The sequence below is a fragment of the Myotis daubentonii genome, chromosome 11 (assembly GCF_963259705.1).
Source record: "Myotis daubentonii chromosome 11, mMyoDau2.1, whole genome shotgun sequence".
NCBI lineage: Eukaryota > Metazoa > Chordata > Mammalia > Chiroptera > Vespertilionidae > Myotis > Myotis daubentonii.
Window position 1 is genome coordinate 60,234,450 of NC_081850.1, and position 14,997 is coordinate 60,249,446.

Below are 14,997 nucleotides of genomic sequence, written 5' to 3' on the forward strand. Positions count from 1 at the left end.
AAATAGTTTATCTTATGAACGTAACCCATACACATAGACATACCACAGGAGAAAATCAAGAATGCGACCAACTATACCAAAGTCATACTCTGCTGGATTTTTGGGAGCCTTATCTGATTTAACATTGATTTGTTTTGAATTTAGTTTTGAAGTGAAGAAAAATATGAGTAGAAATTGTTTTGGATTCTTACAAATCAGATTCAGTGCCTTTGTGCAGCACGTGCTGTTTTCTCTCTTGCTAACATTCCCCAGAAGCTTCATATTTTCTTTTTTTCAGACAGAATGAAATAGCACCTCCTCTTTCATGACTATCGCATCATCCTTTATTTTTCTTCTTAGACTGATTACTACCCGACATATTATCTGTTCATTTCTTTTTATGTTGGTTTGTCTTCCTCCACTAGAATAATAGCCTACCAGAGCAGGGACTTTATTTTATTAACTAGAGGCCTGATGCACAAAATTTGTGCAAGATTAGGCCTTCCTTCCCCCCGCCCCCCGCTGCCGGCACCGGCTTCCCTCTGATACCCGGGACCCGGGCTTCCCTTGCAGAGGGAGGCCCCACCCACCCGCCACAGCCTGCGGGCCGGTGGCCTGGGCTTCCCTCTGTGACATGATCATGGGGCGATGGCTGGGCCCCCAACCAATCGCATCGCATCCACTTTGGCTGGCCTGGCACCAGTGTGTGTCATAGTGTTGTCCCAGATGGTCATCCAGATGGTTGTTCCACTGCGACTGTTAGGTCTATTTGCATATTACACTTTTATTATATAGGACTAGAGGCCCGGTGCACGAAATTCATGCAGGGAGGCGGGGGTCCCCTCAGCCCAGCCTGCACCCTCTCCAATCCGGGACTCCTCGGACATCCCTCTCACAATCTGGGACCACTGGCTCCTAACTGTTCACCTGCCTGCCTGATTGCCCCTAACTCCCCCCCTGCTGGCCTAGTCGCCCCCAACTGCCCCCCGCCACCCCCCCCGCAGGCCAGGTCGCCCCTGACTGCCCACCGTGCTGGCTTGGTCACCCTTTACTGCCCCCTCTGCTGGCCTGGTCACTCCCAACTGCCCCCCCCCCCCCCCCGCCAACCTAGTTGCCCCTAACTTCCCCCCCCCCCCCCGCCGGCCTGATCACCCCTTACTGCCTCCCCCGCCGGCCTGGTCTCCCCCAACTGCCCCCTCCCCCACCGGCCTGGTTGCCCCTAGCTGCCCCCCCACCAGCCTGGTTGCCCCTTACTGCCCCCCATGCCTACCTGGTTGCCCCTCACTGCCCCCCTCTGCCAGCCTGGTCGCCCCTCACTGGCCCCCTCCTTGTGGGCCTGGTCGTCCCACGCAGCCTGCTGCTTGGTTGTTTGGTCACCCCTCACTGACCCCCCTGTGGGCCTGGTTGCCCCACGCAGCCTGCTGCTCAGTTGTTTGGTCGCCCCTCACTGACTCCTCTGCTGGCCTGGTTGCCCCATGCAGCCTGCTGCTTGGTCGTTTGGTCGTCCCTCACTGATCCCCCTGCTGGCCTGGTCGCCCCACGCAGCCTGTTGGGTTGTCCATTTGGTTGTGATGGTTGCTTAGGCTTTTATATATGTATAGATAGTGTAGCAGGTACAGTTGTAGGTTCAGTAACTACATTGCTAAAGGATTGGATTTTTGTATGTTGTTAGTTAAGGGATTTCTGTATTTGAGTAGCAAGGAATTTTAGATCTTGGCTAGTTGATTGCTTAAATAAACTTGTTTTTCTAAAAATAATATTCTCTCTTGGCTTAAACTAAAAGGTACGTTACACATAGAAAATAAGAAATGCATTTTAAAAATATATGTTTTATATTGATTTCAGAAAGGAAGGGAGAGGGAGAGAGAGAAAGAGAGAACCATTGATTGGCTGCCTCCTGCACGTCCCACACTGGGGATCAAGCCCGCAACCCCGGGCATGTGCCCCGACCGGGAATAGAACTGTGACCTCCTGGTTCATAGGTCAATGCTCAACCACTTAGCTATGCCAGCTGGGCAGAAATGCATTTTTATATAGTGAATTAATAGTATAGTGTTTAATTATTTGTTAATCTCAGATCTTTTATTATCCCCCTTAACATAAGAGAAAATTTAGACTTAGAGAGTTGGAATATGGCAGGATCTGGACTTCAACTCGGCATTTAGACTATGATTTTTTTTTTTTTTTTTTTTTATGAGAGAGAGGGGGGAGAGGGAGAGAAGGGAGAGAAGCATTGATGTGAGACAGAAACATCAATCGGCTGCCTCCTGCATGCCCTCTACTGGGGATCACGCCTGCAACCCAGGCATGTGCTCTGACTGGTAATTGAACCAGCAACCATACTATAGTTTTTCATACGATATACTCTTCTTTTTTTATATATATATATATATGTTATTGATTTTTTTTACAGAGAGGAAGGGAGAGGGACAGTTAGAAACATCGATGAGAGAGAAACATCGATCAGCTGCCTCCTGGACATTCCCCACTGGGGATGTGCCCGCAACCAAGGCACACGCCCCTGACTGGAATCGAACCTGGGACCCCTCAGTCCACAGGCCGACGCTCTATCCACCGAGCCAAAGCGGTCAGGGCTATATACTCTTCTTAATCCTTATTTAGTCTTAGTTTCATAGCTAACTGTGTATTTAATGCTTATCACCAATCCTTACTAGGTGTACCAGTTAATAATGGTGGATTTTGTAATCAAAGAAAACATGATAATTTCAAGAGAAACATCAAAAGTGCTTTACTCAAAGTAATGTCCATCGCTAGCTACACATTTCCCCCATCCTTCAGGTAATTTGTGGATACCGTACCAATAGAACTTTTCTTGTTTTGAGGCAAACCATTCAGAGACTCAATTTTCCACTTCTTTGTACATTTTTGAAGTGCCGCTCAGAAAGTGAGTGTGCCATCCATCGGAACAAGTGGTAATCTGAAGGAACAAGGTCTGGTGAATACGGTGGGTGGGTTAATACTTCCCAGGCAAGATCTTTCAACATGTCTTTAACTGGTTTTGAAGTGTGTGATGGTGCGTCATCATGAAGCAAAATTACTTTGCTCTGTCTTCTGGCACATTCTGGTCCTTTCACGATCAAAGCGTGTTTCAAATTGATTATTTGTTGTTGGTAGCGATCAGTATTAATGGTTTCACCTGGTTTTAGAAGCTCATAATACACCACACCTTCTTGATCCCACCAATCGCAGAGCATTGTCTTCTTTCCGAAGCGATTTGGCCTTGCAGTCGATGTTGATGGTTGACCTGGATCAACCCATGATTTTGTGCATTTGGGATTCTCAAAATAAATCCACTTTTTATTGTCAGTCACAATGTGATGCAAAAAAGACTTTCTTTTGTGCCTTTGCCCTGACCGGGAATCGAACCCTGACCTCCCAGTTCCTAGGTCGACGCTCAACCACCAAGCCACGCTGGCCAGGCTCTTTTGTGCCTTTGAAACAACATTTTACTGATGACTTTTTGGTTTGCCATTTGTCTTTCATTCAGTTGATGTGGCACCCATTTTCCTTCCTTTAGAATCTTTCCCATTGCTTGTAAATAAATGGAAATTGTTTGCTGAGCAATGCTTAATCTTTCTGCAAGTTGTTTTTGAGTTTGACACGCATCTTCATCCAATAATGCTTGTAATTGTTGGTCTTCAAACTTTTTCGGTTGACCTGGACGTTCTTTGTCTTTCACATCGAAATCATCACTTTTAAAGCCTTTAAACCAGCGTTCACAAGTGTCTTGAGATGGAGCATGTTCACCATAACCTTCCCGAAGTATTCAGCCGCACTTTTCTTTAAAATAAAGTGATGAATTAAAACTTCCCGCAAATGCTCTTTTTTTGGCACGAAATTTGACATTTTTAAGCATAAAAATACCTATGATGTTAACACCTTCAGCAAATTTGACATATGAAGTTTTGAAGCTTGCTGTCAATACAAAAAAATAGCATACATATCAAATCGCATATATATCAACATATGTGTAACTCCATCTATTGAAAAAAATCTGCATTATTAACTGGTACACTTAGTATGTCTTTGTCTCTCTAGTAACTTTGGTTGTCTAAAGGTTATTCTCTAGTTAATTCGTCAAGAACAGTAGTCCCTGAATTCTCACCTATTCATAAGTTAGTGTCTTTTGTACTTGAAAATGAATTTTACTGGATAAAAGTAATTGGACCACACTTTCTATCTTTGAATACTTTAAATGTTACTCTTTTTTCTTGAAAAATCTGATGATCATTTAATTTTATTTCCCTCATAAGTCACATGCTTTTTTTTCTAGATGCCCAAAAGATCCCCCCTCAGTAAAGTCTAATAATATTTTAATTAAATTTATTAGGGTGACATCAGTTAATAAAATTATATGTCGTATTCACCACCCCAAGTCATTTCCTTCCATTACCATTTATTCCCCCTTTACCCTCATCTTCTTCTGCCCCCTTGCCCTCTGGCAATCATCATATTGTTGTCTGTCTATGAGGTTTTTTTGTGTTTTTTTTTCTTAATCCCTTCACTTTTTTCACCCAATCCCCCTTTCTTCTTCCCTCTGACAGCTACAAGTCTGTTCTCTGTATCTGTGAGTCTGTTTCTATTTTGCTTTTTATTTTGTTCATTAGATCCCCATGTAAATAAAATCATATGGTATTTGTCTTTCTCTGACTGGCTTATTTCCTTTAGCATAATATACTCCAGGTCATCTATGCTGTTGCAAAGGTAAGATTTCCTCTTTTTTAATGGGTGAGTAGTATTCCAATGTGTAAATGTACCACAGCTTTTTTACCCACTCACTTATTGATGGGTACTTGGGCTGTTTCCAGATCTTGGCTATTGTAAATAATGCTGCAGTGAACAAAGGGGTGCATATATTCAAAGCCTAAAAATTTAAACAAAATACATCTTAGCATTATTTATTCTGGGTTAGTATTCTTAGGTATGTGATATGTCTTTTTAGTAGCTACACATTTGTTTTTTAATTGAGAAAGTTATTTTAGTATTTGTGCTCTTCCCTTTTCTTCAGGAACTCCTATTATTGGTATATTGTCTCTCCTTTGCTTTTCTTTAGTGAACCTTTTTTCTTAAAATTTAAAATGTTGCCCCAGCTGGTTGGCTCAGTGGATAGAGTGTCGGCCTGTGGACTGACGGGTCCAGGTTCAATTCCAGTCAAGGGCACATGCCCGGGTTGCAGACTCGATCCCCAGTAGGAGGCGTGCAGGAGGCAGCCGATCAATGATTCTCTCTCATCATTGATGTTTCTATCTCTCTCTCCCTCTCCCTTCCTCTCTGAAATCAATAAAAACATATTTTGACAAAAAAATTTTTTTAAATGTTTCCCTTTTTGTATTTTGTGTTTTGAAGACACTGTTATATTTTTCTTTTTCTTTTTTTTCCAGTTTAGTCTTCATTTGTGAAATGATTTTGTTTCTTACTTCATGAGTATTTTATCTTCTGTTCTCAGTTTTTCTAATTGTGATGTATGTTGTTTTTCTATGTATTGTTACCACTTTCATAATGTCTTTTGCTTGTTTTAAAATAGTAGGTTGCAGTTTTGATATGTTTTATGGACATATTTTCCTGAGTGATTTCTGTAGGGATTTATTGTCTGTAGGGATTTATTTTGCTTTTTTTTCGTATAGTACAATTGTATGGGATTTTACCTTGATCCTTTTCTGTTGGTCACTTCTATGGGTAATTAGGTTTATTTAACTGTTAGCATGAGGTGGAATTCAGGAAGGTTTTTCTGACTTCGTAGAGCTCTGCCTCTGTTGCTTTTATCCAGTGTTCTAAAGAGGTTGGCCTGAATTCTGAGATTTCCTAGGTCTTTTCTCATTCCCCATTTGGTCTGGGTCTCCTCTTTCTCTGTTGTTCTACTCTACTCAGTTTTGATTTTACACCAGTAGTTTCTTCTCAGTGTGGGACTTGTTCTAGAGTATAGTCTGGGTGGATCAGTTTTGAAAGTTCATGGTGATTAAACCTCTTTTCAGACCTTCTTATCATGGACCTTTGTCTCACGCAGTATTAGAGGTGCCAGAATCCCTCCTCATTTCAGCTACTGTCAATGTTTTCCTCATTGGCCTGATATGCTTTGCAGTGACTACATATTAGGTATTTTGGAGTTGTTATTAAGTTCATTAGTTGCCACCTTATTGTTTTGTTTTTCCTGTCAGGCAGTGCAGGTCTTGTGGGTGTTGGTGAATTGTCTCTGCATTTTTGGGATTTGAAAGGGTATCTTGTCTCATAGTTTGTTTTAGGTGTTGTGGATGGGATTTTGGCTTTGTTGTCTAGATACCTTGTCTGTTTTCATGTGGAGAGTTGAAGAGATCAAAATCTATGCTGCTACCGCTGTTACCATCTTCCCAGAACCTTGTCATTAGTTTTGATGTCCCCTGTAAGTGCACTCTATGATGTTCGCACAACAGAATTGCCTAACGACACATTTCTCAGAACATATTCCCACTGTTAAGTGACACATGACTGTATATAGTTCTCTGGGATTGTTTTCTTCACTGAACATTATGCTACTAAGATTAATCTGTATTTTGAATGTAGCTATAGTACATTCCCTCTCACTGCTACATAATTTATTATATTAATATCTATATTTTATTTATTCTTCTGCTGGTGAGCATTTTAGCAATTCTAGTTTTGTCGGTCATTACAAAACAACAATAGCAACCATTGATGTATATTTACTATGTCACAGACAGTTTTTTATGTGTTTTACATATATTATCTCTCGTAAACCTCATAAGAACCCTATAATAAGATAGGTACTATTTTATTCTCATTTAAGGCTAAGGTGAGGCAAAAAGGGTTAAATAACTTGCCCAAGGAGGCAGGATTCAAAACGTAGGGTATCTAGTCCTTTCGTCTGTGCTTATGTAGTAGATTGTTTTGGATTCTGGAAATACAAGTATTATCTCTGTTCTCACAGACCCTTAATTATAAAACATGATACATGCATAAAGACATTATATTTCACTAGTTTGTAAGGTTTTCATGTTGAGAACATATAATCTTTGTTCATTTGATTTTAATTTGAGAGAGAGAGTGATGTTTGGAATGTACTTGAAACTCTAGCAAGTTAAACTAAGGGATTCTGTGAATGCACTTATTGGAAAGGTCATCTTTTTTTAGTGAAATAGCTCATGGTGCTCACATCTGGAGCTTAGCACCATCTACTGGCAAAGGGAAACAACTGTTGGGAGGACAGTATACACTTTCATAGGATTTTTCCTTTTGAAACTGTTTCTGGGGGGAATAAACAAACATGTTGTAATTTTTCTGTGTATTGATTTTTGTATCCCTGTGTGTTTCCTTTAAACTTCAAATATCTATTATATATTGCATATTTGCATAACTGCATTTTTATGAGGAAAAATACAAGAAAATATATAGTTTTATAGGTCTTTCATTCTGCAATAGTCTTTTTCAAATCATATAAGGCTCTTATTTTTTTAGAGTAATAAGAGCAGAAACAAAGGTGTCCAATTGTGCTAATATGAACTGTATTTAGTTTATAGCTCTGTTTTGGCTTGGTTAAGTAATACTATATTTTTTTAAATATATTTTATTGATTTTTTTACAGAGAGGAAGGGCGAGGGGTAGAGAGTTAGAAACATCGATGAGAGAGAAACATCGATCAGCTGCCTCCTGCACACTCCCTACTGGGGATGTGCCCGCAACCAAGGTACATGGCCTTGACCAGAATTGGACCTGGGACCTTTGAGTCCGCAGGCTGACGCTCTATCCACTGAGCCAAACCGGTTAGGGCTAAGTAATACTATCTTTATAGAGGAATGGAATTAATAGTAGAATGAAAAAAGAGTTCTTAGTGGCTAACCATGGGAAGCTTCTCTCTTCTCAGCTGTTGGTATTAACCTAATTTCTATTTTAATCTTTACTTAAATTGGTTTAGCTTTCATTTGTCAGTGGCTTAGCATTCTGTTTGTATCCTGTTTTAGATTAACTTCTATTGCTTAGCACTATTCTTGGTCATTTTTTCCTCGTCATTAATTGAAATGATTTAAAAGTGGATGAGAAAAAAAAGGATGAGAAATCAGTTGCCCTTTTTTTCCATTTCTTATTCTATATGTTCCATTTCTTTTCTGATATGTTTTCTATAGGCACTTTACAAGTTAAAAGTTTTTTAGATGTGACAATTTTAGTTAAAGGTGAAATGATCATTTTTACAGAAGGAGGGACATAATGATTGCTTAATGAGTATTGGTTGAGTGTTTCGTTAAAGAAATTTTAAAAAGCTAACTTGTGTTATAGAGCAGGAATGGTTGTTTAATGAATCATTAGTCTGATATGTTTACTTCTAAGTGTACTGAGCACAATAAACAATTGTTCTTTTGCCCTGTGACTACTTAACACTTGAAATAAGAACTATTTTTTGTTTTAAATGTTAGCTTATTATAGGTATACTTTAGAGATACATGATTAAATGGAATAAAGACTTATTTATTAAAAATAGCAATAATTGAAAAATGTTTGATAGAGAAACTAAGATGGCGGCATAGATAAACACCGGGAAATTGCTGCTTCCCACAACAATTGATAAATGCATCAGAAACACAAGCCGGACTCATCCAGAACTACAGGAGAGCTGGCTGAGTGTAAATTCTACAACTAGAAGGAGAGAAAAGCACACTGAGAGCCAGAGGAGCTGCGGAGGTGGAGTGCAGAGGTACGGGGGCTCGCGCGCGCGGAAAGGGTCTGGCACCTGAGGACGCGGCTGTCTTTTTGAATCTGGAGGGAGATACAAGCTCCCCACGGCTCTGAAATTTGGCTCCGGGAAGTCTCTGGGGACCCAGGACTCATACGGGGAGAAACTGGTCTCTCTGGCAGCGGGGGAGCTTGAGGGCAGCTTTCCCTCAGAGGTGCTTGCAGCCATTGCTGGGACAGACTCCTTAGGGTGGGGCTGAGGCTCCGCCATAGCTGCTTCCTCCGCCCTTTGATTCCTTGAGACCCCACCCCACCCAGGCTGCAGCAGAGGCTTTTGCATATGAATGCCCCAGCCATTTGCAACCTGTAATTACCTAACCGCAGCCGGGCCAGATAGACCCAGAGCTTCCAAGAGAAGGCCCAAGGCCCCACAGCGGCTTGCATTGCTACACAGCTGAGCATCATCAGGGCACTTCCAAACTCCAAAAAAAGGAAGGGGAATCTGCAGTTCTCTTCATAGTTCCTGCTGTGTAACCTCAGGCAGAGGCTAAATTAGCACATCCTTAGATCCAAGAGCCACTGTACCCAGTGGTCAGAGGGGGACCATCCAGATCACAACTCCTCAGATCCATAAGGGACACACTCAGGGTGCAGTCTCAGTGAGCACCAAAGCCCCACTGAAGCAAGTCTTGCCCCAGAAGGGTGTCTTCAGCACAGAAGTTCTCCCACCATAGACACAGCTGATTCTCACAGCCAATTGGCCTGGAGGTCAATTCCTCCCAGTGAGCCTACAACAACCAAGGCATAGCTACAACAAGACTGTGCACAAAGCCCATAAGGGGGTGCACCAAGAGTGTCCACCTCAGGTAACTGGGGAGGCTGAGCCACTGGGCCCTACAGGACACCTAGCACACAAAGCCATTCTATCAACACAGGGAAGCAGCCAAAATGCGGAGACAAAGAAACAGGTCACAAATGGCAGAAACGGAGGAAAGCAAACGACTGGATATAGAGTTCAAGGCCACGTTTATAAGGTTTTTCAAGAATTTTATGGAAACCGCGGATAAATTTAATGAGTCCCTCAATAAGTATAGTGAGACCATGGAGGACATGAAAAAGGACCAACTAGAAATTAAGCATACACTGACTGAAATAAAGAATAATTTACAGAGATCCAACAGCAGACAAGAGGATCCCAAGAATCAAGTCAAAGATTTGAAATACAAAGAAACAAAAAATACCCAACCGAAAAAGAAAAAAGAAAAGAGATTCAAAAAATATGAAGATAGTGTAAGGAGCCTCTGGGACAGCTTCAAGCGTACCAACATCAGAATTATAGGGGTACCAGAAGGAGAGAGAGGGCAAGATATTGAAAACCTTTTTGAAGAAATAATGACAGAAAACTTCCCCTACCTGGTGAAAGAAATGGACTTACAAGTCCAGGAAGCTCAGAGAACCCCAAACAAAAGGAATCCAAAGAGGACCACACCAAGACACATCATAATTAAAATGCCAAGAGCAAAAGATAAAGAGAGAATCTTAAAAGCAGCAAGAGAAAGACAGTCAGTTACCTACAAGGGAGTACCCATTCAACTGTCAGCTGATTTCTCAACAGAAACCATCCAGGCCAGAAGAGAGTGGCAAGAAATATTCAAAGTGATGAATAGCAGGAACCTGCAACCAAGATTACTTTATCCAGCAAAGCTATCATTCAGAATAGAAGGTCAGATAAAGAGCTTCACGGATAAGAAAAAGCTAAAGGAGTTCATCACCACCAAACCAGCATTATATGAAATGCTGAAAGGTATTCTTTAAGAAGAGGAAGAAGAAAAAGGAACTCTTACCATTTGCCACAGCATGGATGGAACTGGAGAGCGGATAAATACCACATGATCTCACTCATTTGTGGAATATAATGAACAACATAAACTGATGAACAAGGACTGATCCAGAGACGGAGAGGCATTGATTGGACTGTCGGGCTTTGGAGGGAGGGTAGAGGAGGGTGGGGGAAAGGGGGAAAGATCAACCAAAGGACTTACATGCAAGCATATAGGCCTAACCAATGGACACGGACAACGGGGGGGTGAGGGCACGAGCGGGGGGGGGGGGGTAGAGGGTAACGTGGGGACAAGGACACATATGTAATATCTTAATCAATAAAAATATATTTAAAAAAATAGCAATAATTACAAATTTTGGATTGTATGTCATAATGTTACATAGTTGAATATAAAAAGTCCAAGATTGCTCTTGTAATAAGGTTTCTAATTTGTTGAATATAGTCTCTGTAGAGAATGAAAGTGGGGTCATTTGTATTTTTGTTTTTGTTGTTTGTTTGAATGTTTTACTTTAGAAACCAAATCCCCCTTTCTTAATCTGGTCTACAGTGGATACCAAAATATTTTAATTTTATTTAAAAGTACATTTTAAAATTGCTTATTTAAGTATAACTCATCCCCCCCCCCCAATATCTAACTTCTTAGAAATGTGTTCTATATTTAAAGAGAGAAGTGTATAGAGACTTTCAAAATATTATATGAACATGTAAAATTTTTAAAACATACCAGTTATTTTCAAAAAGATTTTTACTATCTCAGGTAGTTATTCCTTTCTCTCAAACTTTTTAATTATCAACTTACTCTTTGATTTGATTTATTTTGTATTTTGCCTGAAGATTAACTGCTAATAAGTGATTTAATTCAGGACTACTTTTCATTGTGCTGAATTTTAGGTGAGGGGATAACAAGATGAATTATTCCTGCCATCTAAAGTCTGTTATAATGAGAATTGCAGCCTTATACAGGGTATAGCAAAAGGAGGTTTACAGCTGTGAGTACACAAAATGCAGAGTTTATTCTTGTATTATTTTTTTTAATATATTTTATTGATTTTTCACAGAGAAGAAGGGAGAGAGACAGAGAGTTAGAAACATCGATGAGAGAGAAACATCGATCAGCTGCCTCCTGCACATCTCCCACTGGGGATGTGCCCGCAACCCAGGTACATGCCCTTGACCGGAATCGAACCTGGGACCTTTCAGTCCGCAGGCCGACGCTCTATCCACTGAGCCAAACCGGTTTCGGCTATTCTTGTATTATTATTTAATAGCTAGAGGCCCAGTGCATGGATTTGTGCAATGGTGGGGTCCCTCGGCCTGGCCTGCGCCCTCTCGCAATTTGGGACCCCTAGGGGGATGCCAGATAGCGGTTTTTGGCCTGATCCAGACAGGAGGGAGCCCAGTCCTGGTGTTGAGCGTCTGCCCCTGGTGGTCAGAGTGCGTCATAGGAACCGGTCGACCGGTCGTTCAGTCGCTTAGGCTTTATATATAGATTATTGTATTATTTTCTATACGAACAACTGTAAACCTACATTTGCCCCACCCTGTGTATTATAAAGGAAAATGTATTAAGAGGGGTCTATGTTTAGGTATAGGAACCAATTGTTTTAGTTGTTCAGAGCCATTAGAATTTAGTTTGAACTGAGAATAAAACAAAACTCCCAGAGTCAGTGTATATGGTACTACTAGTATTTGAGTGGGACCTTGAAGAATTAGAAGAAATTGATAGGTGGAGATAAAGAAGAAAGAATGCCTCAGGCTGAACAAACCATAGCATCTTGTATAGGGTCTCTGAAGCAGTATTTTGGCAAATGGATTTCATATTCCATGCATAGTTTTGGGAATTCTTACTTTATGAATCATGAATTGCAATAATATTATCAACTTCTTTTTTAAGAAATATAATACTTCTTTCATACAGTGTATTCCATACCACTCTGTTAGAAAGAAGATACGTTCTGCTTTAAGCACAAAATTGTCAGCTAGAGAGTATTTTTAGGAATGGGGGGAGAAATGTAGAGTTTTCCAATTTAACACTACTGCTAAACTGTTTGAACAGATAGATGCTTAGAACAAATGAAGCTTCAAAAAATAATTCACCTGAGGAGGAGTGAATTATCTTAAACTAGTATCACAATTTAATTGGTTAAAACTTAATCTTACTCAACTGAATTGAACAAGCTTCATATTCTTTCAGCTCTATGAAAACATGTTTTTCCTTAATACACATCTGTCTCCTTGAGAGCTATGACCTTTCTTTGTATAGGATGCAGTTTATGTACTGTACAAAGGGGCACAGGTGAAGGTGTTAGGGTGTTGAAATGCAGTCCTTGCTCAGCTTTTCTAGAGAAAAAGGCACTCTACCTAGAGGAGCCCTTACCCTAAAGTGATTATAAATTTGCTTTATTTTTTTCAGTGGATTTAGTACTTAGCTTCTAGAAGAGTACAGGCACAAATTAGGAACTCAGTAAATACTTTTTCCATATATAGAGTATTCAGAAGTTTAAACAAGATGAAATTTCCCTCAGACCATGGCTTTTTGGCAGATTATTATATGTATTTCATGGGATTTAAAAAAAATTTATTCTACTCAATCTGTAGTCTTCTTGAAGTAAAATTCCATGTTTATACGGAATTTATATTTATGTTTGTTGTGTTTTGCCAAATTGTTATTGCTGACAAGCTGTATTGTTATTTCTGTTCTGATTCCATTTATAAAAATATTTAAATTTTAATTTCAGGTATATTGGTTTTTTTTGCCCATGTGACCTAGTTTCCCAGGGCTATTCTTTCCTACCTGTTCAACTCTTGGCTGCAGGAATGAAGGAAGTGACCAGAACTTGGAAAATAGTAGGTGGAGTCACACATGCTAATAGCCATTACAAAAATGGCTGGATAGTCATGATAGCTATTGGATGGGCCCGAGGTAATATTAACAGTATATGTTCATAAATATTGTTATTGGTGTACTACAACTACTGAACAGTTCTCTAGTTATATTAATGGGGACCATATACTAGTACTTTAATAATGTCTTTTTGGAGGATGGCTACTAAAGTTAATTCAAAACTAGCACTTTTCACTAGTATAGCCATCAGCCATTATTTTGAGCCCAACTGTCTTACAATATAAAATTTTTATGATTGGTTTCATTAGCAGCCCCAGAACTGGAGGGATTCATAATTAATTAAGGTGTAGTGCCATCATACATAAACCAAGTTTACATAAGAAATTATGTGCTGCATGTAAAAAAAAATTGTGTGTTTTTTAAAATTCTGAATAAATGGAAATGGGAAATATGATTGATTATGGGTTCATGTTTACTTTGCATTATTTACCTTTATTGTTGAGTTCTTTTGTATGTAGGAATTGAACAAATTTCTCCAATCTCCTATTATAGTGTATTTCACCTAAAACTAATATCAGGGAAGGAAATAGTAAAACAGAGGATTTTATTTTTCAGGTCTGAAACAAACCTCTAGCCACATCTCTGTGCATAAGGACCCAAATTTAATTTAATTATTGGACAATAGACAGTTGCCATATGCTGAAAGGGAAGAAGAATTGCAATAGTGTCAGTACCATTAATGTACAAGGCAACTTTTTTCTTCCCCAAAATTATATTTTGGGGATCCTCTCGGGATTTTAAGTCAGGAAGTAAAATTATGGCTTTGTTTTAAATATTCCTTTAGAAAATTTGGCTAAATATTCTTGTTTTATTTTCTTATTTTTAGGTGCAGGTGGTAGCATTATCACAAATTTTGAGCTATTGGTAAAAGGAGATTGGAAACCACAAGCGGATGAATGGATGAAGATGTCCTAGTGAGTTGGTATAAACTATACTGAGAATCTGGCTTTTTAACCTTAGATCCCACCAAATTTATTTTAAAAAATATTTTATGGATTCTAGATATGAATGAAATATAGGTAAAAAAAATAAATAGTGATGATAATGGGAAGAAAACCAGGAAACTTTAGTCTTTCAAAAAGACTGCTCTCTCAAATGTAGTTTTAAAAGTATATATTGATTCATTTATTTGTGGGTTCCTTTTTTTAGGAAATAAAATAAAACAAAATTTCTAGATTGTTATAGAATTGTGAGAGGAGTATGAATTTATGGAGAGAGAATTACATAGGCACAGACTTCTCTAAATGGAAATGAATCAGTTGCAGGCTCTTGGTATTTTCATTAATGAAATCACCCAGATTTCAAATTTACATAGTTCTGTTAGTAAAATGTCAAATTTAAGAGAACAAATCAAAGCGTTGTCATAAAGCCCTGGTAGTTGCTTTAAAAATGAAAGTTGAGTTTAATTGTACATAACAATAAGAAAAAGATTAGAGGAAATAACCTACTCTATACTTGGACGCATACTACCTTTTGTTTCCACTTAAGAAAATCTAATTGTTAGATATTCTTTAATGACACTGACCCAGTATTAAATAAGTCAAAAATGTATCCCTAATGTACCTGAAAATGAAACAGAAGTACAGTTTCT

General features: G+C 39.3%; 1 protein-coding gene across 4 annotated transcripts in view; it reads left to right on the forward strand.

Moving 5' to 3' along the window:
• The window catches only part of TMEM38B (transmembrane protein 38B), a 47,488-nt gene that overhangs the window by 16,474 nt on the left and 16,017 nt on the right, over window positions 1–14,997 (forward strand). For all 4 annotated transcript variants that reach the window (XM_059657544.1, XM_059657545.1, XM_059657546.1 and 1 more), the window contains 2 exons: window positions 13,240–13,424; window positions 14,233–14,320. In XM_059657544.1, coding sequence (XP_059513527.1) covers window positions 13,240–13,424; window positions 14,233–14,320 — 273 coding nt within the window. The remainder of the gene's footprint in view (window positions 1–13,239; window positions 13,425–14,232; window positions 14,321–14,997) is intronic.